At 61.2% G+C, this 24,451-nt stretch overlaps 3 protein-coding genes and 1 long non-coding RNA gene across 12 annotated transcripts; 3 read left to right on the forward strand and 1 right to left on the reverse strand.

Annotated features, from left to right (window-relative positions):
- The first annotated feature begins 1,205 nt into the window (after positions 1-1,205).
- On the forward strand, positions 1,206-9,262 carry DMWD (DM1 locus, WD repeat containing). Of its 2 annotated transcripts, XM_070387499.1 has the most exons (5): positions 1,206-1,749; positions 2,999-3,181; positions 5,198-6,466; positions 7,254-7,328; positions 7,689-9,262. In XM_070387499.1, the coding sequence occupies exons 1-5, from the start codon at positions 1,309-1,311 to the stop codon at positions 7,734-7,736; spliced, it is 2,016 nt and encodes a 671-aa protein (XP_070243600.1). In that variant the 5' UTR covers positions 1,206-1,308; the 3' UTR covers positions 7,737-9,262. The 2 variants fall into 2 exon arrangements, with proteins under 2 accessions (XP_070243600.1, XP_070243601.1); XM_070387500.1 differs by lacking the exon at positions 7,254-7,328 and having other exon boundaries at positions 1,212-1,749.
- A 156-nt stretch (positions 9,263-9,418) lies between these two features.
- On the forward strand, positions 9,419-19,332 carry DMPK (DM1 protein kinase). Of its 8 annotated transcripts, none has more exons than XM_070387490.1 (15): positions 9,419-9,726; positions 11,868-11,959; positions 12,213-12,296; positions 12,386-12,481; positions 12,775-12,923; positions 13,051-13,144; positions 13,442-13,648; positions 13,730-13,993; positions 14,686-14,771; positions 16,090-16,198; positions 16,943-17,100; positions 17,189-17,286; positions 17,447-17,493; positions 17,816-17,901; positions 19,020-19,332. In XM_070387490.1, the coding sequence occupies exons 1-15, from the start codon at positions 9,567-9,569 to the stop codon at positions 19,315-19,317; spliced, it is 2,028 nt and encodes a 675-aa protein (XP_070243591.1). In that variant the 5' UTR covers positions 9,419-9,566; the 3' UTR covers positions 19,318-19,332. The 8 variants fall into 8 exon arrangements, with proteins under 8 accessions (XP_070243591.1, XP_070243592.1, XP_070243595.1 ...); XM_070387491.1 differs by having other exon boundaries at positions 13,730-13,978; XM_070387494.1 differs by having other exon boundaries at positions 17,812-17,901; positions 18,239-19,155.
- LOC138991754 (uncharacterized) lies at positions 17,957-20,190 on the reverse strand. Its single transcript, XR_011467617.1, has 3 exons — positions 20,055-20,190; positions 19,715-19,788; positions 17,957-18,046 (listed from the first exon to the last, which is right to left on the reverse strand). It is a non-coding gene; the product is annotated as an uncharacterized lncRNA (long non-coding RNA).
- Positions 19,474-24,123, forward strand: SIX5 (SIX homeobox 5). The gene is given in 4 exon segments (XM_005900351.2): positions 19,474-20,261; positions 20,263-20,847; positions 21,807-22,603; positions 22,862-24,123. Coding segments are annotated over 4 exon segments (2,214 nt in total). The 5' UTR covers positions 19,474-20,046; the 3' UTR covers positions 23,479-24,123.
- The last annotated feature ends 328 nt before the right edge of the window (positions 24,124-24,451 follow it).

Raw genomic sequence — 24,451 nt, forward strand, 5'->3', positions numbered from 1 at the left:
TGGAGTGTAGATAGGGGAGACATGGGTCTGGGAGAGCAGAGACAAGGCTGATACAGGGAGAGTCCAAGCAGGAGAGGAGTTTCGACCGAGGCTGCAAAGAGGAATGGACTGGAATAGAGGAATTCAGGTGACAGAATGCAAAAGACTTGGGGATTGTAATCAGGGAGTGAAGAGAAATGGCAGAAGTCTAGGGAAACACCGAAATCTGCAGCCTGGTGACTGGAAGGAATGGCAGTGCTGCCTCTAAAATGACACAGGAGATGAGTGGGGTTTGAAGTAAGATTGTCAGTTTCATTTAAGATCTGTGATGGGAGCAGGAAGGGAGGGACACTGACTATTAGGGAGCTGTTGGGATCAGGAAGAAATTTTGGATTACCAGTGGATTACTGGGACACCTAGAGTATTGCAGGGATCAATCAAATTTTGGTGGGTGTTGGAGGAGTGAGTGAGGTTGTGGAAACATATAGGAGTTTGGTGGAAAATGTGGAGCTGTTCAATTCAGTTCAATCACTCAGTCGTGTCCGACTCTTTGCAACCCCATGGACTGCAGCACTCCAGGCCTCCCTTGTCCATCACCAACTCCCGGAGCTTACTCAAACTCACGTCCATTGAGTTGGTGATGCCATCCAGCCATCTCATCCTCTGTCGTCCCCTTCTCCTCCTACATTCAACCTTTCCCAGCATCAGGGTCTTTTTGCTGTTAATCAATTAATCAGTATTGGGTCAGATGAAGTCACTGGAGTTTTATGGAGACGTTGGAAATCAATGAGATTTGCAGAATCATCAAGGGTGGGGAGGAAGGGTTGGAGATGCTGTGGCTAGTCGGGGACTTTAAGATGTAAGTGGAAAACACTGGAGGGTGTATGTTGGGAGTCTTCAGGAGACATTAGGGTCACCTGAAGTTATTTCTGTGACGTCATGGGAAAGACAAGTTGTGGACCAGGCCTCCTCTTGAGGGTACTCCCGTTGCTAGGAAAACGGTTCCCAGGGCGCCGTTGCTAGGGACTAGGGCTCTTTTAGTGGCCACGCCCCTTTCCCTGAGGGCCCCGCCCCCACAGCCAACCATTAGACGGTCGCAGGCACGAAGGCCGCGCCCACCTTGTAGCCCCGCCTTCAGACCCAGAACCGTTACCGGAGCGACGGCTGGAGCTCGTCCCGCCTCCCTACCGTGTTGCCAATCGAAAAGGCGTTGCCCGGGCGACGACCCCACCTCTTCCGGTGCGGACCCCGGCTTCCGGCAGGGGGCCCGGCGGCGGGCGGCGGTCCGGCAGCAGCGGGGTCCGGGGTTGGGGTGGGGGGGCGCCCAAGATGGCGGCGGGCGGAGCGGAGGGCGGCTCGGGCCCCGGCGCCGCCATGGGGGATTGCGCGGAAATCAAGTCGCAGTTCCGCACCCGCGAGGGCTTCTACAAGCTGCTCCCCGGCGACGGCGCCGCCCGCAGATCGGGTCCGGCTTCCGCCCAGACCCCGGCGCCGCCCCAGCCGCCGCAGCCCCCGCCCGGCCCTGCCTCTGCCTCGGGCCCAGGCGCCGCGGGCCCCGCTCCGTCCCCTCCGCCTGCAGGCCCCGGGCCCGGGCCCGCGCTGCCTGCGGTGCGCCTAAGCCTCGTGCGTCTCGGGGAGCCCGACAGCGCCGGGGCCGGGGAGCCGCCTGCCACGCCCGCGGGACTGGGCGCCGGGGGAGACCGCGTCTGCTTCAACTTGGGCCGCGAACTCTATTTCTACCCGGGCTGCTGTCGCCGTGGGAGCCAACGGGTGAGCGGCCTGCATCTTGGGGCCCTGGATGCAGGCTGAGGATGGGGACCCCTGAGGTGATTCACAAGTGACAGGAGGGTACCTGAATGACAGAGGGCCTGGAGACAAGCCTCCTGGATGTGATGGACGTCCTAGGGGAAAGGGTTCTTGTAGGTGATGCAGGGTTCTAAAAGGTGATGGGAGGCCCCCTGAGTGCTGGCCATCCTGGAGGTGGTGGGAGGCCTTGAGATCACGTGAGATCCCCAGGTTATGCGTGGGGCTTCTGGGATGGTGACTCTTGTGGAGATGATGGAGAATCCGAGATGGTTGTGGGGTCCTCCAGGGTTCTGGCTGGCAGGCATTTTGCAGGTGTTGGGAATTGCAGGCTCATAAGTGATACCCAGGGATATTGCATTCTGGGGGTGTCCGGGGGACTTAGGGAGCCCAGAGGTAAGGAGGATTCTAGAAATGACGGGGGCTTAGAGGTAATAGGGATCATGAAGGTGAATGGGATTCTAGAGAAAATTGGGGTTCTGGAGATTAATGACGGTGCTGGAGGAAAGGAGAATCTCGGAGCTGATGGGAGATACGGAGGTGATATCCTCAGGTATGACAGGTGTCTCTAAAGTGATGTCCATCCCAGAGGACGTGAGACCCTTGGAGTAAGTGGTGGCCGCTGGAAGTGTTGGGGATTCTGAGAGCTCAGAGGTGATGAAGGCACCTAAAATTTGGGGGGACTGTGAGATTTAATGGGTTCCTGAACTGTGTGATGGGAATTCTGAGATTTAGGAACTCCAGAGTGAAGAGACTCCTGGGACATTGGGCTTTAGCGTTCTAGGGATTGGGTGATCCTGAGTTTTGGTGGTCTTGGAATATTGTGGTGCTAAGACCTAGGGGAGTTGCTGAAATTATGGGGGAGGACAGGAAAGGTATAGAAGCTCAGGGACTGTGGGGACCTTGCACTGATACTCTAGGCAAGAGTCCCTGAAGTTGGGCTGGGAGGGGCGTCCAACCTGGGGAAGGAGGCACTTAGTGGTCTTATGTGGTGGCAGCGGGGGAACCTTCCTGCCTGGTGTTCTCCTCTGTTTGTGTTTTGGGTCGTCCTTCCTGTCTGTGGTTGCCCCTTCCCTCCTCATTTACCCATCCACCTACCCACTTCCCTCAGGGCTTTAGCCCTGCTTCCTCTTTGTGGTTTTCCCCCCAACCTCAACACCCTCTTCCTTCCTCTCAGTGGTAGAAGCCATTAACTCGTTTTCTCCCACCACTCAAGTCCATTGACCTCAACAAGCCAATTGACAAGCGGATCTATAAGGGCACTCAGCCCACCTGCCATGACTTCAACCAGTTCACTGCTGCCACGGAGACCATCTCCCTGCTGGTGGGCTTCTCAGCCGGTCAAGTCCAGTACCTGGATCTCATCAAGAAGGACACCAGCAAACTATTCAATGAGGAGGTGATTATGGGTCCCCATGGCTCAGAACTCCTTCCCCATCCCACCCACCCGCACGCTGTTTGCCATGAGACTACAGCTGCCTGGGGAGCAGTGTCAGCCTGAGTGGGGGCAGGGTGAGGTAGAGACTGGGGATGGACTGACAGATACGTCGAGGGGGGTGACAGCAGTTACTCTGATGACAGCCAACGACGACGGGTGCACCTCTGGTGCCCAGGCCCTGAGCTATGTTAGCTCTATGCTGAACACATCACTCCTGGCATTTTCATCAACCAATGGGTTAGGATTGTGAGACCCATTTTGCAGATTAGAAAACTGAGGCTGGTCACTGGTTGGGATTTGTTTGAAGCCAGAGCCCTTGCTCTTCACATTCTGGACTACATCCTCTACTCACTGTGTGGCTTTGGGAAGGTGCCTGTTCCTGAGCCTCAGTTTTCCTCCACTGCAAAATGGGATTCCTGTCCCTACCTCACAGGACTGTTGTAAAATCACATGTGGAGATTGCTCAGTCGTGGCATAAAGGGAAATGCCAGTGGAAGAGCTTATCTGTGTTCAGAATTACTCTTGTCCTCTTTCTCCTGTGTTCAGAGAGGGTGTCCCAAATGTACAGAAAGCATGAATGGCAGAGAAAAGTGAGTCGAAAAGGGAAGGGATTAAAAATGGACTAGCTCATCCATTCACAAAATATTAGCTGAGCATTCGCATTCGTTGCCAGACTTTGCTGTAAGCACTAGGAGTATTATATGTCAGTGAACAAAACAGAGGGCCGTCTCTTTGTGGAGCTTTCATCTCGCTGGCAGAGACAGTTATCAAATACCTAAGTATGCTGTGTGTCAGCAAGTTGTGGGCGAAAATCCAGCAGGGGAGGCGAATGGGGAGTGCTTGGCGAGGTTAGGAAAGGTCTCGCTAGAAAGTGACAGGGAAATAAAGGACCTGAAGGAGGCAGGAGAAGTTACTAGGGAGAAGGATGTTCTGCATAGAGGGAACAGCTAGCACAGGTGCCCAAAGCAGGAGAGCAGAAAGGCTGGGTGGCCAGAGCAGCGTTGAGGGGGAGGGTAATAGAGGAGTTCTCAGAAACCCGGCACGGAAGGGAGAGGAGATGTAGGGTCTGGAAGGTCATGGACGCTTGCCACCTGAGCCATAGAACGCAGGAACGATTTGATTGATTTCTAAATTCTCCAGAGAATGCAGAAAGGGAATCCACTTAGATACCTGGGAAAGAAGTTAATTTGTTACAGACACTGGATGCCTAAGGGCTTCAAGGCTTGGTTCTCTCCGGAGCCCTGCCTGATAGAGGCTGCCCTGTGTGTTCAGAGTGGGAGAGAGTGCTAGGCTGCTGGCTTAGGTTTTAATCGCATCTCTCTGGCAATGGTGTAGAGAAGAGACCTGGGCGGTGGTGGCCGGGAGGCGGGTTAGGCCATCAGAAGCCTGATGACGGCTGAGACCAGGGTGGTTGGATTCAATGGGGGGAGGTGAGGACAGGTCCGTTTCTGGGTGAATTTTGAAGCTCCAGCCCACAGGATTTCTTGCAGGTGTGGAAGAGAGTGCTGAGGACAAAAAGGAGCAAAGATGCTTAGCTGACAGGACGGAGGTTGTCGTTCATGAGTCCAGGAACTACTTTCCAGGACTCCTATCTGCACAGCTCTGTGCTGTGGGGCCAGAACAATGAACCAAATAAGCAAAGGTCCCTTCCTCAGGGGAGCTGATAGTCTGTGAATCAATTTCTTGCCTTAAGCACGACACAGTAAAGATGGTGGAGGGGGTTAGACAGAAGACATTGCTCTGGAACGCAGGACTGCCCTCCTGCCGAAAAAGGGACGTTGAGACTCTATGGAGTGCCCTTCACGCAGCCCTTCTCCCCCTGCCTTCCCGTGACCTGGTGTCTGTCCTTTTAACTCAGCCCCTCCTCTCCCGGGAGATCCAGGCTGGGGATGATGACTTTATGTGAGGAACCAGGCTGGGGGGGAGGTGGGCCAGGGGAGGGTGGCCTTCTCCCAACCGTGCTCTCTCCCCTGGTAGCGGCTCATTGACAAGACCAAGGTGACATATCTGAAGTGGCTGCCCGAGTCAGAGAGCCTGTTCCTGGCGTCCCACGCCAGCGGCCACCTGTACCTGTACAACGTCGGCCACCCGTGCGCCTCGGCGCCGCCCCAGTATAGCCTGCTGAAGCAGGGCGAGGGCTTCGCCGTCTACGCCGCCAAGAGCAAGGCGCCCCGCAACCCGCTGGCCAAGTGGGCGGTGGGCGAGGGGCCCCTCAACGAGTTCGCCTTCTCGCCCGACGGCCGGCACCTGGCCTGCGTCAGCCAGGATGGCTGCCTGCGCGTCTTCCACTTCGACTCCATGCTCCTGCGGGGGCTCATGAAGAGCTACTTTGGGGGCCTGCTCTGCGTGTGCTGGAGCCCCGACGGGCGCTACGTCGTGACGGGGGGCGAAGACGACCTGGTCACCGTGTGGTCCTTCACCGAGGGCCGCGTGGTGGCCCGGGGCCACGGCCACAAGTCCTGGGTCAACGCCGTGGCCTTCGACCCCTACACCACGAGGGCGGAGGAGGCAGCGGCCGCGGGTGCTGATGAGGAGCGGAGTGGCGAGGAGGAGGAGGAGCCGGAGGCGGGGAGCACAGGCTCGGGCGGGGGCGCCCCCCTCTCCCCGCTGCCCAAGGCCGGCTCCATCACGTACCGCTTCGGCTCAGCCGGCCAGGACACGCAGTTCTGCCTGTGGGACCTCACCGAAGACGTGCTCTACCCACACCCTCCCCTGGCCCGCACGCGCACCCTCCCAGGCACGCCTGGCACCACGCCGCCTACCGCCAGCGGCTCGCGGGGCGGCGAGCCTGGCCCCGGGCCCCTGCCCCGTTCACTGTCCCGCTCCAACAGCCTTCCGCACCCCGCGGGCAGCGGCAAGGCGGGTGGCCCGGGCACGGCAGCAGAGCCTGGCACGCCCTTCAGCATCGGCCGCTTTGCCACGCTCACGCTGCAGGAGCGGCGGGACCGGGGGGCCGAGAAAGAGCACAAGCGCTACCACAGTCTGGGCAACATCAGCCGGGGTGGCAGCGGGGGCGGGGGCGGCGGGGACAAGCCCAGCGGTGCCGCCCCCCGAAGCCGGCTGGACCCCGCCAAGGTGCTGGGCACCGCGCTTTGCCCGCGCATCCACGAGGTACCGCTGCTGGAGCCACTGGTATGCAAGAAGATCGCCCAGGAGCGGCTCACGGTCCTCCTCTTCCTGGAGGACTGCATCATCACCGCCTGCCAGGAGGGCCTCATCTGCACCTGGGCCCGGCCGGGCAAGGCGGTGAGTCTCCCCTTGCCCGCCCCCCGGGACCCAAGTGGAGGTGGGCCTTGGCGGAGGGCTTCGTGAGCGCACAGCTTCCAGCCCCTGGGGTATGGGGAAGCCATGGAAATCTTGTCCCAGAAAAAGGCTCCCCAGGTCTTAGAGTGGCTTCTAGAACGCTTGCCAGGCAACACCAGCAGCAGGTCAGGTAGGAGAAGCCTCTGGGAGTGGTGGAGACTGGGGCCGGCTGTCTGAAGGGCAGTCAGTGGGCTCCTCATGGCCAGGTCTTACCGGAATGGTGAGATGTTTCTAACGCTGCAGGTCCAGCTCTATGGGCAAGACTAAGCCTGTGGGCCCCAGCTTAGCAGCCTGGGTGTCAGACTCCTGGGATGCAAGCCCACTGCCGGAGGCATGGGCGGTGGGATCCAGGCTTGGGCTTCCAGCTTGCACTTTGGCTCCCTGTGTGACCTAGTTCAAGGCACTGCCTCTTTCTAACCTTTCTCACCGCTGAGGACAGGGACATGGATGTGCCCACCTCCTGGGTTGGCTCTGGGGCTCAGAGAGGCCCCAGTGAGTGAAGTGGGGGCCTGGTGCTGTGTGACTTGGGAGCTGGGGTGTCAGGAGTCTCCTTGGGCTTCGGGCTTGGGGGCTAGGAGGCCAGATGGGAGGGCTGTGCCTTGGTTCCCTGGAAGAGTCTTAGAGTCGTAGGTTCCTGAATCCCTAGAACTTAAAGCATAGTCTCTGAGGCAGGGGCATCGGGATCTGGGGAAGCTGGTGAGCCCTGAAAGAGACCCCTCTATCTCCCTAGTTCACAGATGAGGAGACCGAGGCCCAGACAGGGGAAGGAAGTTGGCCCAGGTCACCCAGCAAGTCAGTGGTAGAGGTAGGACTGTCCCTAAGTCCTTCCCCACCAGAATCTCAGGTCCCCCCCCAGTCAGAAGGGGACCCCAGTTCCCCCCTCTCCTCCCTCTCCCCTACCCCTTCCCCATCCTCTCTGCTCAGGCTCAAACGAGGACTTTAATTATTGTATAAAAGTGCCGCTTGCTGGGACTGGGAAGCTAGCTGAGATTTAAGTTCCTGAGCCCAGAGCAGCGGCCTCTCTGGGGGTGTTTGGGGTGGGTTCAAGGGCAAGGCCAGGGTAGCAGCAGCCTGGCAGACGCCGGGCTGGCTCCCTCCCCGCGGGACTGGTGAGAACCCCAGGTGGTCTCTAACCCTTGCCTGTCTCCCCTCTCCTCTTCCCCAGGGCATCTCCTCCCAGCCAGGCAACTCCCCAAGCGGCACAGTGGTGTGAAGCCGTGGATGTTGGGGTCCCCACACACCACGCCCCCAGCCTCCTAGTGTAACCCTTCCCGCTGAACTCCCGGATCGACGTATTAACAAGACTAACCATGACAGATGGACTGCTCCGGTCCCTCGCCCTGCACAGATTTGGGGGTAGATGGTCCCTCAGACTGGCCCAGACACTGGGGGGATGTAGTGGCCTGTGTGGCCTCCACCTCGTCCCCACCCACTGCCAAATACAATGACCCCTTCCTCCGAGACATCAGTGTTAGCCTCCCTGTCCCCAGCATGTGACTGGTCACTCCTGGGGGAGAAACCGCCCCCTACAAGAGCCCCAGCTCTGCAGTGTGCCCCTCCGTCCTGTGCGCAGGGCAGGGGGCGGCCCACCCCTCCCCTGGCCCCAGCCCTGCCCTTGCCGTTCCTTGTGCTTTTGAAGAGTGTTAAATTATGGAAGCCCCTTGGGGGCCTCCCTGTCCCCTGGGACCTCTTATTTATACTAAAGTTCCCTGTTTTCACCACGTCTCTGTTCCCTTCCGCGGAGGTGTGGAGGGAGTGTGTGTGTGTTCAGTGCAGTCCTAGAATCAGTCCACTTTATGCAGAGCAAGAGCTAGGCCCAGTCTCCCCCCAAACCCCCTTTCGATGGCAGGAAAAATAAGACTGGAGGAGGGCGGTGCCAGGGGCACAAAGCTGGTGGGTCAGTTGCTGGCCGGCCGGGGGCAGGGCCCTTCAGATGGGGAGGATCCCTCACACCGTCCCCACCCCCAAACTCTCAGAAGGAAGGGAGCCGCCAGTACCCCTTCAAGGTCTTCAGTGGGCGTTTTTAAAGTTGCCTTTTCAAAGTGTCCAAATCATAAGTGATGGGTCCCCAGAGAGCCCCCGAGGTCCCCTGAGTGACCTGCTGCCAGCACAAGCCTTGGCCTGCTCGCTCGGCCAGGGGGGCCCTGGCATCCAGGGCCGACCAGAGACCACGGTTTCCTCTGGGAGGACTGTCCACCCTGGAAAGAACAACGAAAATCCCTCCTGGCAGCTCTCTGAAGCCACAGGGAGTAGTGTCTTCCCGCTCCGCCCTTCACCCCCCGAAATGTTTCTGTTTCTAATCCTAGCCTGGGCAGGAATGTGGCTGTGCAGCCAGGGTCCAGGGAGCTATTTTGGGGGCTCCTTTGGCTCCCCTAGCTTTGGCCAGTGGGTCACCCCTGGTCCTGGCTGCTGAGGGCCTCCATTCCCGATTCTCTCACTGCCCCTTCCCCACCTCCTGCCCCCCCCCCAAAAAAAGGGCAGTGTAAAACAGAGGGCCTGAGGGCTAAATTTAAACCGTCCCAAAGTCTGAATCCTTGGCTGAGTCACCCGCAAAGCTGCCCTGGCCTCCAGCCCCCCCTTCCCAGGCCTCACCCCTTTTTCTCCCCTCCCAGCTCCAGAGCTTGGGAGGGGTGTTACCAGATCACTCTGAACCTCAATTGGTCCCCTCCGGGGAATGGGAGGGCTCATCTCTGCCATCGGTCACACCTGTGCCGGGCCTTTTCAGTGGGGGAGGGGGAGAGTTTGAGGGTTGAGATTCTCCACTGCCCCCCACCTCATGCTGAAGCTTTCTGAGGAGCCCGGGGAGGTGGGAGTGGGGGGGCCCTGGCTTGTGAGGGGTTAAGGCCAGGAGGCTGGAGGGGGCCGGCCCGAGGGGTGGGGAGAAAGGGAGCAGCCAGCGGAGAGAAGTGGCCAGAGAGGCCCAGGGGACAGCCAGGGACAGGCAGACATGCGGCCGGGGCCCTCACAGGGCCCTTCAGGCCCCGTGACAGGAGGACCCTGAGCCCTGGGCCCGGGGAGGGGGCCATGGTGCTGCCTGCCCGACATGTCAGCCGAGGTGCGGCTGAGGCGGCTCCAGCAGCTGGTGCTGGACCCCGGCTTCCTGGGGCTGGAGCCCCTGCTCGACCTTCTCCTGGGCGTCCACCAGGAGCTGGGCGCCTCCGACTTGGCCCAGGACAAGTATGTGGCCGACTTCTTGGAGTGGGGTGAGTGCCCACCTTTCTGCAGGGGCTTCTCCACCCTCCACCCCCTACCCCCGGCCCAGGTTTGGGGATGGGGGCAGGGCAGAGGGAGGAGGTGGGTCTGGGCTGGTTGCTGGGGGCAGGATGGACATAGGGCGAGCTTCCCATTCAGGAGCCCAGAACTTGGGGCGACGTGTGCCTCCCCCTGTGCCCCACTGGGCAGGGCAGAGCGGGGTCAGCAGAGGCCAGGGTAGCCATGACTCAGAACCAAGACTTGGGCGCCATGGTCAGCTGGGCTGGGCGCTGCCTCTTGTGGCCCCCCTGTACCCCCTCCCCGAGTCTAGGCCTAGGGACCTGCTGGGGAGCCCTGTCTCCTAGGGAACTCCCCACCACCACCAAAATGGGCTCCATGGCCCTCCACCCTGCCAGAGTGCAGGGGGAGTGGGAGAGACAGAACAGGGCAGCTGCCAGGGGCGCGGCCGACGGGCAGGTGTTCGGCGCCAGCCTCTCCAGCTGCCCCAACAGGTGCCCAGGCCCTGGGAGGGCGCGATGACTCAGGCCCCAGGGAGAACCAGCTCTGTAGACAGGCATCACCCAGCACCCCCTGGTTGGAGGAGGAACAACCAGGGTTCTTCTGGGAGGGCCCACTTTCTCTGCAGGTTCCGTGCTGCATGCCCCCCCCCTCCCCCCCGACTCAAGTCCCTTCTGGCTGAGTGTTCCCCTGGAGACAGGTCCGCAGGGAAGATGGTTTAGCCTCAGCCTCCTGCTTCGTCTGCCTTCAGCCCTTCCTGGCCAGGGCTCTGGTGCACTCAGGTTTCTGTCTCTCTGACATCTGCCATTCTGGCCCTCAGTAGCCTGCTCCTGGTCCTGGGACCCTGTGTGTCCCTGTCCCCGTCCCTGTGTCCTCTCTCTCTGCCTTCTGCTCCCTCTCGTGTCCATCTCTTTCTGACCCAGGCCCTGCTTCTCTCCTTCTCATTTTGCAGACGGGAAGGTGGAGGCCAAGTACTTGGCCTCTGGGAGAACCTTCTCCCCACATCCCCCCAGCCCTTAGTAACTCTCTCAGCCCCCTTCTTGCTGCAGGATAAACTGAGACCTGAGGCGGGGACAGGAATCAGAACTCCTGTAAGGAGCGCTCCTTTTGTGGCCCGGGCAGCATCCTGCGGCCCCTCCCCTGCCAGGCTGCCGGGGCGGGGGAGGGGGCCTGGGTTCCCGCTGCCTTAAAAGGGCTCAATGTCTTGGCTCTCTCCTCCCTCCCCCATCCTGGGCCCTGGCTGCTGCCTCCTGGCCGGCCCACTCTCCCCGAACCCCAAACCCCAAACCTTCTCCGTAACCCACAGTATCTTCCCTCATCCTTAGCTGTACCCATCTCCCTCTCCCTCCTGCCTCGGAGGCTCCCAGCCTCTTCCAGGGCTCCCTGTCCTCCTGCCCCTGAGTCTCCTGCCTCCACCCTCTGCCCTCTCTCTCCCAAACTGCTCTCTACCACATTGCTGGCTCTAGGACCTTGGGCAGAGGACTTCACCTGTCTTGGGTCTTGGTTCCCTATCTGTAGATAAGGAGTGATAGTAAAACCTCCTCCTGGAGTTGAGAACACAGAGAGAACGCATTTGACCGCGTCTGCAGCTCTGGTGCCCAGGCTGTAGATCCACGCTGGCTTCGTCTCCTTCTCCTGTTCCTTCTCCTGGCCCCAACCCTAAACTCGGGATTTCCCAAAGTGTGGGCCACAAGCCACCTGTATCTGAGCCTAAGGTGCTGGATTAAATTGCAGGCTCTGGGCCATAACGCAAGACAGACTGAATGAGAGAGCGCGCTGGGGGTGGGCCAGGTCACCGGGAGTAGGGACTGAAGCCCCAGGAGCTCTGTGAACTGGGCCTGTTTCTTCTCTCTCTGGTTATCACAGACTGCTTTCAGCAGACTTGTTACCTCAACCCATTCATCCTGCACCCTGAAGAGCCCTCTGGCCTAATGTCTGTCCCAGAAAGGGGTTCACAGACATCACACCTCTCTTCATAGGAGGGCAGTTTAGGGCCCTCCAAACCTCACAAAACGTTTATGTGAAGGAGGAGGCAGAGAGCCCTCAGGGGAGAGGCAAGGACAGGGGACCGAGGGTGGGACTGCCTCGTCTCCAATGTCAGTCCCTGTGATTCTGGTTCCCTCCACGCCTCCAGTGGAGCCCATCGCTGCGAGGCTTAAGGAGGTCCGGCTGCAGAGAGATGACTTCGAGATTTTGAAGGTGATCGGACGCGGGGCGTTCAGCGAGGTGAGCCTGGAGCAGCCAAGGCAGCTCAGTGGGGCTGGAACCTGCCTTTTCCTACAGTGGGAGGGGACGTAGGAGACAGGCCTGAGAAAGTGATGAATGACTGAGTTTAGAGCCTAAGGCGAGGCTTGAGGCCAACGGGCGTGGCTTGTGGGGGCGGGGCCACTCCTGGGCCGGGTTACGGGCGGAGTCCTATCCCCGCGAGCCCGGGTGTCTCCTGTCCACCTCCGCCCCGTTACCCTGTTTGGGCCTTCAGGTGGCGGTGGTGAAGATGAAGCAGACGGGCCAGGTGTATGCTATGAAGATCATGAATAAGTGGGACATGCTGAAGAGAGGCGAGGTGAGGGCCGGGCTGGGTGGGCAGGGTACTGAGGATCCCCCCTTGCGTCGCCCCCTTCCCCGCCCGCTTCAGCTCCGGGTGTCCCGCAGGTGTCGTGCTTCCGCGAAGAGAGGGACGTATTGGTGAACGGGGACCAGCGCTGGATCACGCAGCTGCACTTCGCCTTCCAGGACGAGAACTACCTGGTGAGCCCCGGGCTGGGCGACTGTGGGTTCCATATTCTGGACATCGGGAAAGGTCTTTGGGTTATCTTTCTCCCTGACTCTCTTGGTGGGGAGTGAATTTCTGTCTAGTGACATCCTGGAGGAACGAGGATTGAGGGTGGTGGAGGGTGTCTGTTTTGGCCTGGGAAATCTCTGGTGGCTGCGCCTGCGGGGTCTCTGCCCAGGGATGGGGCGTCTCTGGGAGTCTTTGTCCTGGGATGTCAGAGATCGGTGCCCAGTCGGGGTACCGACCCCCATAACACTCCCCCTCCCAGTACCTTGTCATGGAGTACTACGTGGGCGGGGACCTGCTAACGCTGCTGAGCAAGTTTGGGGAGCGGATACCGGCCGAGATGGCGCGCTTCTACCTGGCCGAGATTGTCATGGCCATAGACTCGGTGCACCGGCTGGGCTACGTGCACAGGTGGGCGCTGCCGGGGCCCAGGGGCGCGGGAATCGGAGAGCTGTGATCCTTCAGAGGGTGGGGCCTGGTGAGACGACGAGAGAGAAGCTCGCGTATCCCCCTCCCCTTCCTTCTTCCCTCCGCACAGGGACATCAAGCCGGACAACATCCTGCTGGACCGCTGCGGCCACATCCGCTTGGCCGACTTCGGCTCCTGCCTCAAGTTGCGGGCGGATGGAACGGTGAGCCGTGTGTCGGTCCTGGGGCAGCTCCAGCGACCAATAAGGGGTGGGGTCGGGGTGGAGGACGGAACCGGAGGGGCAGGGTGTGGGGCAGGCCTGAGGCGTGCAGGCCGAGCCAGTGTGAGGGCAGGACCAGATATGGAGGGGAAAGAGGAGACTAGGACTAAGCCTGCTTGTGGGGGCTCGGTGTTAGAACAGGCAGAAGGAGGGACTAAGCTGCAGGGTTGAGGTTAGGAGGAGGCGGAGTCAGAGATTGGAGGGGCGGGGCCAAGCTCAGCTATGGTCCTGTTGGCTCAGGTGCGGTCGCTGGTGGCTGTGGGCACCCCGGACTACTTGTCTCCTGAGATCCTGCAGGCGGTGGGCGGCGGGCCGGGGACTGGCAGCTACGGGCCCGAGTGTGACTGGTGGGCGCTGGGCGTGTTCGCCTATGAAATGTTCTACGGGCAGACGCCCTTCTACGCCGACTCCACCGCCGAGACCTACGGCAAGATTGTGCACTACAGGGTGAGCACCGCCCGGGGAGCCTGTGACCTCTCCGAAAAGGCTCCCAGGTAACAGCCCCTCTTCCCCGCCCCTTCCGAGCAGGAGCACCTCTCTCTCCCGCTGGCCGACACAGGCGTCCCCGAGGAGGCTCGAGACCTCATCCAGCAGCTGCTGTGTCCCCCGGAGGTGCGCCTGGGCCGGAACGGAGCAGGGGATTTCCGGAAGCATCCTTTCTTCTTTGGTCTTGAATGGGACAGCCTCCGAGACAGCGTTCCCCCTTTCACGCCAGATTTCGAGGGTGCCACGGACACGTGCAACTTCGATATGGTGGAGGACGGGCTCACTGCCATGGTGAGCGGGGGCGGGGTAGGTACCTGCGACCCCAGCTCTGCAGAAGGTACCCCTCATACCTCCGCCATAACACTGAGGTTAGGAGAGTACCCTCCTCCTGGGGTCCTGAAATAAGTGCTTCCCCAGAACCCCTGCTCTGTGGGGGCCGAGTACTGGGAAGCCAGCAGTGACCTAGACTCACAGTCCAGTGGGAGACCCAGACTTGTCCCTGACAGTGACGCCCCAGAGAGATCAGGTCTGAGACGTGCGGGGAGGTGCAGGGGGCGCACCTCCTGATGCAGCATGAAAGGTCCTGGAGGGCTTCCTGGAGGAGGGGGCTACGTGACCTGGAAGGATGAGAGGTGAGAAAGCACCATAGAGGAACCCCCCTCCCTTCCTTAGGCCTTCTCTCCCTCAGCTGTTGGTACAAGCTCTCCCAGGCTTGCTCTGTCTGACTGCCCTTGTGCTGGGCACTACTGGGGACACTCATGGACCAAATCAGCCCTGGTCCCCACCCTCCTCTACTTACAGTTAGGAGAAGATACACCTTTACTGTGGCAAGTGCCCTGAAGGAAGCAGCAGGATGTAATAAAATTACGTGGAGTCCACTTTGGATAGACCCCGGGCTGGGGTGGGGAGTGGTGGGCACTTCAGCCAACACTGGGAATGGGTGAGGGGCCAGTCCTGACAGCTGCTGCTCACCTCACATCTGTGTTTCTCTTGCCTAGGAGACGCTGTCAGACATGCAGGAAGGCATGCCGCTGGGCGTCCACCTGCCTTTCGTGGGCTACTCCTACTCCTGCATGGCCCTCAGGTAAGCATGGCCCCTTTGCAGCTTGAGAGGAGTGGATGGGGGAGGGGGAAAGTCCCTCCAAGAGGCCCTGGGGGCTGCTCCAGGTTATCACATTCTGCCTTGATGGCGCCCAGGAGACTTGCAGGGTCAATCTTGGAACCTTATCGTCTTGGGAAGTAAAGACTTTTAGGAGCCCAGAGTTGCAAGACCTTAAATTCTCAGACCATGAGAACTTTGAAATTTAGATTCAGTTGTAAAAACTCAGAGTCACAGACTTGGCCTTGCAGAATCTTCTCACTTTCCACTTTTCCATGTCTAGTGTACAGTCATGGGACCTCACAGTCTTAGAAAATAAGGAGTTTAGAATTGTTAAGTCAGTCTTAAAAGAACACAGACTCATTGAATTACATAACCACAAAGCCTTTTTAAAACATTGATTCTGCAAATAATACATTTGCCTATCACAATTATATCAGACAAAGCCCGCCAGCAGCAGCGGTCCCTGGCTCACACACACACACCTCCTTAACAACTGTGGGAACATGCTGTATTCTAACACGTTCTGTTATTGGACAATGTACTGCAAATGCCATTTCTTATCACGAACAAACTACCACACAATCCTGACCTGCTGGGGAGTGCTCTCCCCACTGGACCGGCAGGACTTAGTCAACCAGCCTTTCTGTCCTGACCTAAGCTGAATGAACAGCCACGAATTGGTCTTGGCAAAGGTCTTTATCCTCGTCCAGAGTCATTGGGTCCTTGAGGACCAGTTCCGTAAGAGGGACTGCTGAGTTGGAGGGAACATCACTTTTATTGCAATTTCATATTCTTTGGGAGGGTCTGTCTTCCTCCCAGCACCTGGGTCTGAGGGGTAGGCTGCTCTCTACTGTCAGTCTTGGGATCCCACACCCAATCTGAAGACCACCTCTTTGGAGGTTGCCAGAGCTGGGCAGTGTGCCCCTCACTTCCTTAGTCCCTAAGGAGAGGGGCCTGAGAAAGGGACATGGAGACGGAGGGGAAAGGAAGATCTTAGAACATGGGTGTCTTGACTCCAGGTTCCCAAAGAAGGGAAGCTCAGCTTCCAGGGGCCTGAGGTCATGCCAGGGGCTGGCCTTTTCCTAACAAGAGGAGGACCTGTCCCTGCCCCACCCCCAACCCCCAGCCTGGCAATTTGTCCCCTTCACTCTGCCTCTCCCCCTCCTTAAACCACAGAGACTTCAGGTCTGGCTGCCCCAGGGCATAGGCTAGGTTGTCCTGCCTCTAAACCCAGGGGATAAGCAGCCTCTGGGGTGAGGCCAGTTCACCCTCCCACCCCTTGGCCGCCTCCTCTCCTCAGGGATGATGAGATCCTAGGCTCCACGCCCATGGAACTGGAGGCCGAGCCATTGCCTGAGCCATTGCAAGAGCCCAGCCTGGAACCCACAGTGCCCCCACTAGAGGAAACGGTGAGTCCCTGGAGGAGAGTCAGTGAGGGATGAGAAGGGAAGGCCTTTGGGGATACCGTGTGCCGTGGAATGCTGGACCTCCTGGGAACTTCCTCAATAGAAAGGGGTGGAAGACCAAGTAGAGACAAGGCTACTTTGGTCAGACGTGACCCTCACAAAGAAATTAGAACAGGTCACTGAGTTCTAATTTCTAATGCATGGAGGGGGACTCTCAAGGGAGGGGAAGCCCCGGAGAAGGAGGAAAAGCAAAGAGAACCTTAAGAGTAAGGGCTCTGAGGTGGGAACCAGCTGATTTTGCTCTTAAATGTGAAAGGAGTGTAGTAAGGCTGCACTGTTCCAGGAGAAAGGACAGTGAAGAATGAGGAGTGGGGTGGCTGAGGCCAGCCCAGGCACACCAGACAGGGCCTTTCAGTGTGGTGTGCCTCCTCCTGAGGGCTCTGAGGGGCTGGAGACAATCTGAGCAGAGGAGGGACCTGGTCAAGTTGGGCAGTGTTGTAGGAACAGACCTTTGGTTTTGGTGTGGATGGGAGGAGACCAGAGTAAAGGCTGGAGATGAGTAGGACTGGGCTGGCATTACCCCTCCAAAGAAGGGAGTCTGGATCACTGTGGAGCTGTGGAGATTCCAGAAGGATCTAGGGGGTGCAGGAATAGAGGTCAAGGGAGGACCCCAGTCCTGCAATCTATGCTCAAGCCTTGAATGCTCCCCAGGCCTCAGGCCACCCTAAGCCTCGTTTCCATACCCAGGCTGAAGCGGCAGTTCCGGAGACCATTCCGGAGGCGGTGGCAGAGCCGGAGGTGACGCTGCGGGAGCTCCAGGAGGCCCTGGAGGAGGAGGTGCTGACCCGGCAGAGCCTGAGCCAGGAGCTAGCCGCCATCCATAAGGCCAACCAGAACTTCGCCAGGTCGGGGTCGGGGCCCGGGGGCAGTCACCACCTTTAGCAGCCTCTCAAGCCAGAGCCTCAAGGGCTCACGGTCCTCACCTCCCCGCAGTCAACTCCGCGAGGCCCAGGCTCGGAACCGCGACCTGGAGGCGCACGTCCGGCAGCTGCAGGAGAGGATGGAGTTACTTCAGGCCGGGGGAGCCGCAGGCGAGTCCCTCACCCGCCCCCTTCCCTGAGGTGCCCGGGGGAGGTGGGCCCTCGGCAGGTGTACACACCTGGGGGAGGGCGAGGGGCCAGGCTGGGGCACGCCGCGCCACCGCCCTCGTCGTCCCTCCACGCGCCCTACGCCTCTCTCTTCTCCTTCCAGCTGTCACGGGGGTCCCCAGTCCCCGGGCTACGGATCCACCTTCCCATGTAAGACCCCTCTTTTTCCCCTGCGTCAAGCCTGCTGCCCCTGTCTGCTGCCCCTGTCTCTGTCACCCCGTACCCCCATCCAGATTTAGGGCTCCCCTCTCTTTGTGGTTGCAGTCAGTAGATATTCTCTATTCACCCCACATCGACCAGATCTCCCTCGTTTAGGCTTCTCACCATATCCCCATTCGGGATATCCCATTTGGGGTCTCCCTAGATAACCTCTCTGACCTCGACTCCCCTCGCTGTCTCTCTCCCACCGCCGAGGGCGGCCGGGCCGAGCTGGGCTCAGATCGGGTCACCTGTCCCTTCTCTCTCCAGCTAGATGGCCCCCCGGCCGTGGCTCTGGGCCAATGCCCGCTGGTGGGGCCAGGCCCCATGCACCGCCGCCACCTGCTGCTCCCTGCCAGGGTACGTCCGGCTGCTCACGCCCGCCCGCCGCGCGCCCCCGCCCAGCTCCACGTACCCGAAGTCGCCTCTGCTTAGCAGCGCCTCTGCGGGGCTCGGCCATTGGTGGGGAGGGGAGGGGTCTCGGGCAGCCAATCAACACAGGTCTCTAGGAAGCAGCCAATAATGAGTTCGGACAAGACTTAGGTTTGCGAGCCGGCCAACCAGAGCTACCCGCCCTGTGAGGGGGGCGGGGCGGGTGCCGGGGGTTGTGGACCCTCTTAGGCGTAGGCGGGGCAAGTCCCGGGAGCCAATCAGAGGCTCGCGTCGCTGGGTGCTGACCCTCGCCCTCTCCCTGCAGGTCCCTAGGCCTGACCTATCGGAGGCGCGTTCCTTGCTCCTGTTCGCCGCTGCTCTGGCTGTTGCCGCCGCCCTGGGCTGCATTGGGTTGGTGGCCTGCGCCGGCCATCTCACCGCAGTCTGACCCCGCCCGGGAGCCGCCTTCTCCGCCTGAACCCTAGAACCCGAGCCTGTTCTACACTCGGGCTCTGCTGGAGGGTTGGGTGACCAAGGCAGGGCCCAGAAGCCCCTCCCATCTCCTCCCAGTTCACAACACTCTGAGCGTGGGTCTCCGCTCCAGCTTCAGCCCCGTGATCCGGGCCCGCCCCCTGGCGGCCGGGGAGGGAGGAGCTGGGGCTGCGGCTCCAGGGAGGCTTGTAGCGGGGAATGCTGCTGCTGCTGCTGCTGCTGCTGCTGCTGCTGCTGCTGCGGGGGGGATCGCGGACCTCTTCCGCTTGCCTAGCTGAGGCCCCCGACGTGGATGGGCAAGCTGCGACCTACAGAAGGCAGCAGGGCCAGGGCCCATCTGTTTCTCACCCTCCAGGCACCCCCACCCACATTGGCTCGCAAACCACAAATCTTCCTTGTGCATGAGGCCCCGCCCCCTCAGGAAGGCTCTCTTTCCGCAGCGAAAGTCTAGCGCGAGCTCCGCCTGCTTTCTTGGGAATCGTTGTTTTTGACAGCCCCGCTTTTTCCGGGATTCTCGCGCCCTCCTTCTCACATGCGCTGCTCTCGGAGCCCGCCGGCTCCATCCGCCTCGGCAGTTTGGGTATTTATTGACCTTTCCTCTGACCCGCTGACAGGCTCCAGGACCCCAGCACCCTAATCCACGTTTTGGATGCACTGAGACCCCGACATTCCTCGATATTTATTGTCTTTCCCCACCTAGGACCCCCACCCCCGATCCTCGCGAATAAAAGGCCCTTCCGTCTGCCCAAACTTCTGAAATTCCTTGGGGTCCGCAGCTTGAGTCGAGGGCAAGAAGCTGCTCAGCGGGCCAATCGGAAGGCGAGCGGAGGCGGCCAATGGCCTGGCAGGAAGCTAGCGGGGAGGCGAAGCGGACAAATCGGGTGGGGGGGTAGGGCTGGGGGCGTGGCCTAGGAAGCCGGCCAATAGGAGAAGACGAGCAGGCCCCTCGGAGGCACCGCCCATTGTCCAGCTGTGGCCCAGCTGTGCCGTTCGACAGCGTTGAAGAGGCGGGCTGGACTGGCAGCTAGCGCAGCCATCCTCCTACCACTGCGCCTGCGCGGGCCACGCTCATCCGTTCCAGAGACTTAGGCTCGAGAAAAGTTGCTGCAAACTTTCCAGCCCGTTTCCCCCGCCCTTTCTCCTAACCAGACCCGCCCCCCTGCGGAGCCGGGAATTCCGAGGGGCGGAGCGTGGGCCGAGATGGGGAGTGAGGGGGCCTTCGGAGGACCCTGGAGACGGCGGCGTGCAGAAGCTTAGTCTCGGGGCAGAGGTGGCTTCGCGCCCTTAACCCTCCCGGACGGCCCGTTACCTTCTCCGTTGTCCCGATGGGGAAACTGAGGCCCTGAGCCAGAGGCACACGCGGGGGGAGGCAAAAAGCGCGGCCTGAGGCGGAGGGAAAACAAAGGGAGAATCACAGACAGACAGGGAGGGGGACGGGCACACACACAGACACTGGGACAGAGACCCTAGTAGAGAGCTGGGCCTGGCATCGGTGTTGAGGAGGGGAGACGCGGGTCCGCGGGAGAAGATCGGGAAGCACGAAGTGGGGGGTGGCGTGGGGAGGGGAGACGGGCGGGGGAGGGGGGCTGGGGAAAGCCCGAGGGAGGAGAAGGAGGGAGGAACTTCCCAAAGTTGCAAAACATGGCTACCTTGCCTGCGGAGCCGAGCGCGAGGCCGGCGGCCGGGGGGGAGGCAGTGGTAGCGGCGGCGGCGACCGAAGAAGAGGAGGAGGAAGCGCGCCAGCTCCTGCAGACTTTGCAGGCGGCCGAGGGTGAGGCGGCGGCGGCGGCCGGGGCCGGGGCGGGCGAAACGGCGGTGAAAGTGGAGGGCCCCGGATCCCCAGGCGTCCCCGGGTCGCCCCGAGGCCACTGCCGAGCCGCCCACGGGGCTCCGCTTCTCGCCGGAGCAGGTGGCGTGCGTGTGCGAGGCGCTGCTACAGGCGGGTCACGCCGGCCGCTTGAGCCGCTTCCTGGGCGCACTGCCCCCGGCCGAGCGCCTACGTGGCAGCGATCCTGTGCTGCGCGCTCGGGCCCTGGTTGCCTTCCAGCGAGGCGAGTACGCCGAGCTCTACCGGCTGCTCGAGAGCCGCCCCTTCCCCGCCGCCCACCACGCCTTCCTTCAGGACCTCTACCTGCGCGCGCGCTACCACGAGGCCGAGCGGGCCCGCGGCCGCGCGCTGGGCGCGGTGGACAAGTACCGTCTGCGCAAGAAATTCCCGCTGCCCAAGACCATCTGGGACGGCGAGGAGACCGTCTACTGCTTCAAGGAGCGCTCCCGCGCCGCGCTGAAGGCCTGCTATCGCGGCAACCGCTACCCCACGCCGGACGAGAAGCGCCGCCTGGCCACGCTCACCGGCCTCTCGCTCACGCAAGTCAGCAACTGGTTCAAGAACCGACGACAGCGCGACCGGACCGGGGGCAGCGGCGGCGCGCCCTGCAAGAGGTGAGGGGCCCGGGGCGGCGCTAGTCCGGCTTTCCCGGGGACGTACCCCCTCTCCCAGACCCGTTGTCCTCGGACACCCCCCCGCTCACACCCTCAGGCGCCCGCCGAGCGCGAGGAATCCGCGTGGATTAACTAGGCACTCGCCCAGCCCTCCACCCTGACACCGCTGCTCCTCTCGCAGAGGCTGGGGAGACCGCCTCCCTCTACTCCACTCGGCTCCGTCCCAGATCCCATCCGCGCCCGCGGCTAGACTTGGGGGCGGCAGTGAGAAAAAGGGGCTGCGGGAAAGGAGTGGCCTTTGTCCTCGCTCCCGGGCGTAGGGGCTTCTTCAGGCCCCTTCTCGGCCAGTCCCTCCCTGACCGCGGCTGTCTCTTCGTCTCTCCCGCCCCACCCCCCAGGGCCCAAACAGCGTGGTCCGTCGTCTGTCTTTGTTGTGAAACGTGAACCTTCCCCAGCTCCGGTTTCCCTGTAACCCAAGCCCTTCCCCTCCCACCCTGCGCGCCGGCCTCTCGCTCCTTCTCCGACGCCCGGGGGGAAGGCAAAGGGGGGGTTGGGCACCGGGAACTGAGCTGGCGAATCCCTCCTTAGTGTCTCCAAAGCCACTCGGCTGTTTTCAGGCGGACTCTGGAGACTTCGGGCAACCCGGTTGCTCAGCCTCCCGGATCCTAAAGCCGAGGAGTTGGGAGAGGAGGGTCCCCTCTCACCCTCAGCGTTCAGCTTGAACCTTTGGGCAGTGGTATCAGGACCAGGCTTGCAGGGACTCCTCCCTGGGGTCTCAGAGAGGAGGTTTCATTAACTCTCTGAAATTGCTCACAAAATGTTGGGCTGGGGAACATGGGGAGGCAGTGGGTGGCTTGTGCTTCCTCGGAGCACTTTGCCGCTGGCTCCAGGCAGGAATGGGGCTGGCCTGAGGGGAAACACAGCATGAGTCCACCACTCACAATCCTCTCTCTGGCCAGCGAGTCTGATGGAAACCCCACTACTGAGGACGAGTCCAGCCGCAGTCCTGAGGACCTGGAGAGGGGGGCGGCTCCGGCGGCTGCCGAGGGCCCAGCGCCAGGCTCCATATTCCTGGCCGGGGCCTCCCCTCCCGCACCGTGCCCTGCCTCCTCCTCCATCCTGGTGAATGGGAGCTTCCTGGCGGCCGGCAGCTCTCCAGCAGTGCTCCTCAATGGGAGCCCCGTCATCATCAACAGCCTGGCCCTGGGCGAGGCCTCCGGCCTGGGCCCCCTGCTGCTCACTGGGGGTGCCCCTGCTCCACAGCCTAGCCCCCAAGGGGCCAGCGAGGGCAAGACCTCCCTGGTCCTGGACCCTCAGACCGGGGAGGTTCGACTGGAGGAGGCTCAGCCTGAAGCCCCGGAGACCAAGGGGGCTCAGGTGACTGCTTCAGGGCCCTCTGGAGAGGAGGTCCCTACGCCTCTGCCCCAAGTGGTGCCTGGCCCCCCTACGGCAGCCACATTTCCACTGCCCCCAGGACCAGTGACTTCCATGGCTGCTCCCCAAGTGGTGCCACTTTCCCCACCCCCTGGCTACCCTGCTGGCCTGGGCCCCACCTCCCCGCTGTTGAATCTGCCCCAGGTGGTGCCCACCTCACAGGTGGTGACCCTGCCCCAGGCTGTGGGGCCGCTGCAGCTGTTGGCAGCTGGGCCAGGCAGCCCAGTGAAGGTGGCTGGTGCCTCGGGCCCTGCCAACGTGCACCTGATCAACTCCAGCGTGGGCGTGACTGCGCTGCAGCTGCCTTCGGCCACTACCCCAGGTAACCCCTTCTGGTGGCTGGGTGGGGGGGTGCACTTGTTTTGGGGAGGAGGGTGCTGCTGGTGCGCCTCCTGGGACTGCAGTGGGGGGAAGGGAGCTCTTCCCTGGCGGGTCCCAGACGCTCCTGAGGCTCAGGCCAGAAAGACTTGGCCTCACCCTGACCCTGAAGGGGCTCCTTCTGCCTCTGGTTAATCCCTGTGCCTGCCCTCCATAGGCTTCATCCTCACTTGGGCGCCTTGGCTCCCCCCTCTCCCCACAGGAAACTTCCTGCTGGCCAACCCTGTGTCTGGCAGTCCCATTGTGACAGGTGTGGCCGTGCAGCAGGGCAAGATCATCCTCACCGCCACTTTCCCCACCAGCATGCTGGTCTCCCAGGTCCTGCCACCCGCCCCTAGCCTGGCCCTGCCCCTGAAGCCGGACACAGCCATCTCGGTGCCTGAAGGAGCCCTCCCGGTGGCCACCAGCCCTGCTCTTCCGGAGGCCCACGCCTTAGGCGCACTTCCTGCACAGCAGCAACCCCAGCCGCCCCCTACCCCCACTGCCTCCGCGCCTAGCCTGCCCTTCTCCCCAGACTCCTCTGGCCTCCTGCCCAGTTTCCCGGCACCCCCGCCCGAGGGGCTGCTGCTATCGCCCGCAGCCGTGCCCATCTGGCCAGCTGGGCTGGAACTGAGCGCCGGCACGGAGGGGCTGCTAGAGGAAGAGAAGGGGCTGGGAACACAGGCCCCCCACACCGTGCTGAGGCTGCCAGACCCTGACCCCGAGGGGCTGCTCCTGGGGGCCACCGCGGGGGGCGAGGTGGACGAGGGGCTGGAAGCTGAGACCAAGGTCCTGACGCAGCTACAGTCAGTGCCTGTGGAAGAGCCCTTGGAACTGTGACCCGCTGGCCCCCAGGCCTCCCCTGACAATGGTGCTCAAAATCCAGGCGGGGAGGAGGGACCGTCACAGCGGCTGCTGTCTACCCACACACACTACACCCTCCCAGGCCGGGCACTCAACCTCTCCGTGCCCTGGAGGTCCACTCCTCGGACAGGATGCTGCCTCTGTTACAGCCCTCTCCTTGGTCTATATGGGGAGATTTGGGGATCCTGACTCGGGGGCTCTGCCCCCCCTTGACCTGGTACTAGCTGTGAGCTGAAAGCCCTGCCGAACGGCTGAATTTCCCCTGCCCGCTACCCCCAGCCCTCTCCCTATCACTCCCTGAAACACTATTAATAGCTCCACTGATGTTCAGCGTTCTCAGAACTGCTTGGAATCCAGGGTGGAGGACAGGCAGTCCTGTGCCCAGAGACTCATGGACCCTCCCAGCTGGGCCCTTCCTGCCCACAGGTGTAGGGGGTGTGGGCCGGGGTCCTCAGTTAGCACCTCCTGGACTAGAGTCCCCGGTACCTTGTCCAGCCCCAGACCAAAGATCCCCGACCACCGGGGCAACCCTGACCCCTGTGTCTAGTTTGTATCCTAAATCTTTATTTTTCTAGGACATGTTATGCCTTCATTTCCATTAAAATAAACAGACAACTAGAACCTCCGGGGGTGTGGGTTACCTTCCAACAACTTGCCCAAAGAAAAGCTAAAGTACAGAGAGCACACCTTGAGTTTCTGGCTTTGTGATCCACGCTCCCTGAGCGGGGACAGGCCTGAAGGTCAGATTGGAGGAGCTGTTTGGGGAGGTGTCTGCGGAGAATAGAGCTGAGGAAGAGGGCCCAGGGCAGCTGGCCTTGTCTCTTGCTGGTAACAAAGTTTTATTTCATTGAAAACAATAAATAATCTATAAATAGAATAGGGTAAGAGGAGGAAAGTGAGGTGAGATTGAACAGGGTGGAAAGCATTGGATTCTGGGCTGGGCAGTGGA

Source organism: Bos mutus, chromosome 18, assembly GCF_027580195.1.
Source record: "Bos mutus isolate GX-2022 chromosome 18, NWIPB_WYAK_1.1, whole genome shotgun sequence".
NCBI lineage: Eukaryota > Metazoa > Chordata > Mammalia > Artiodactyla > Bovidae > Bos > Bos mutus.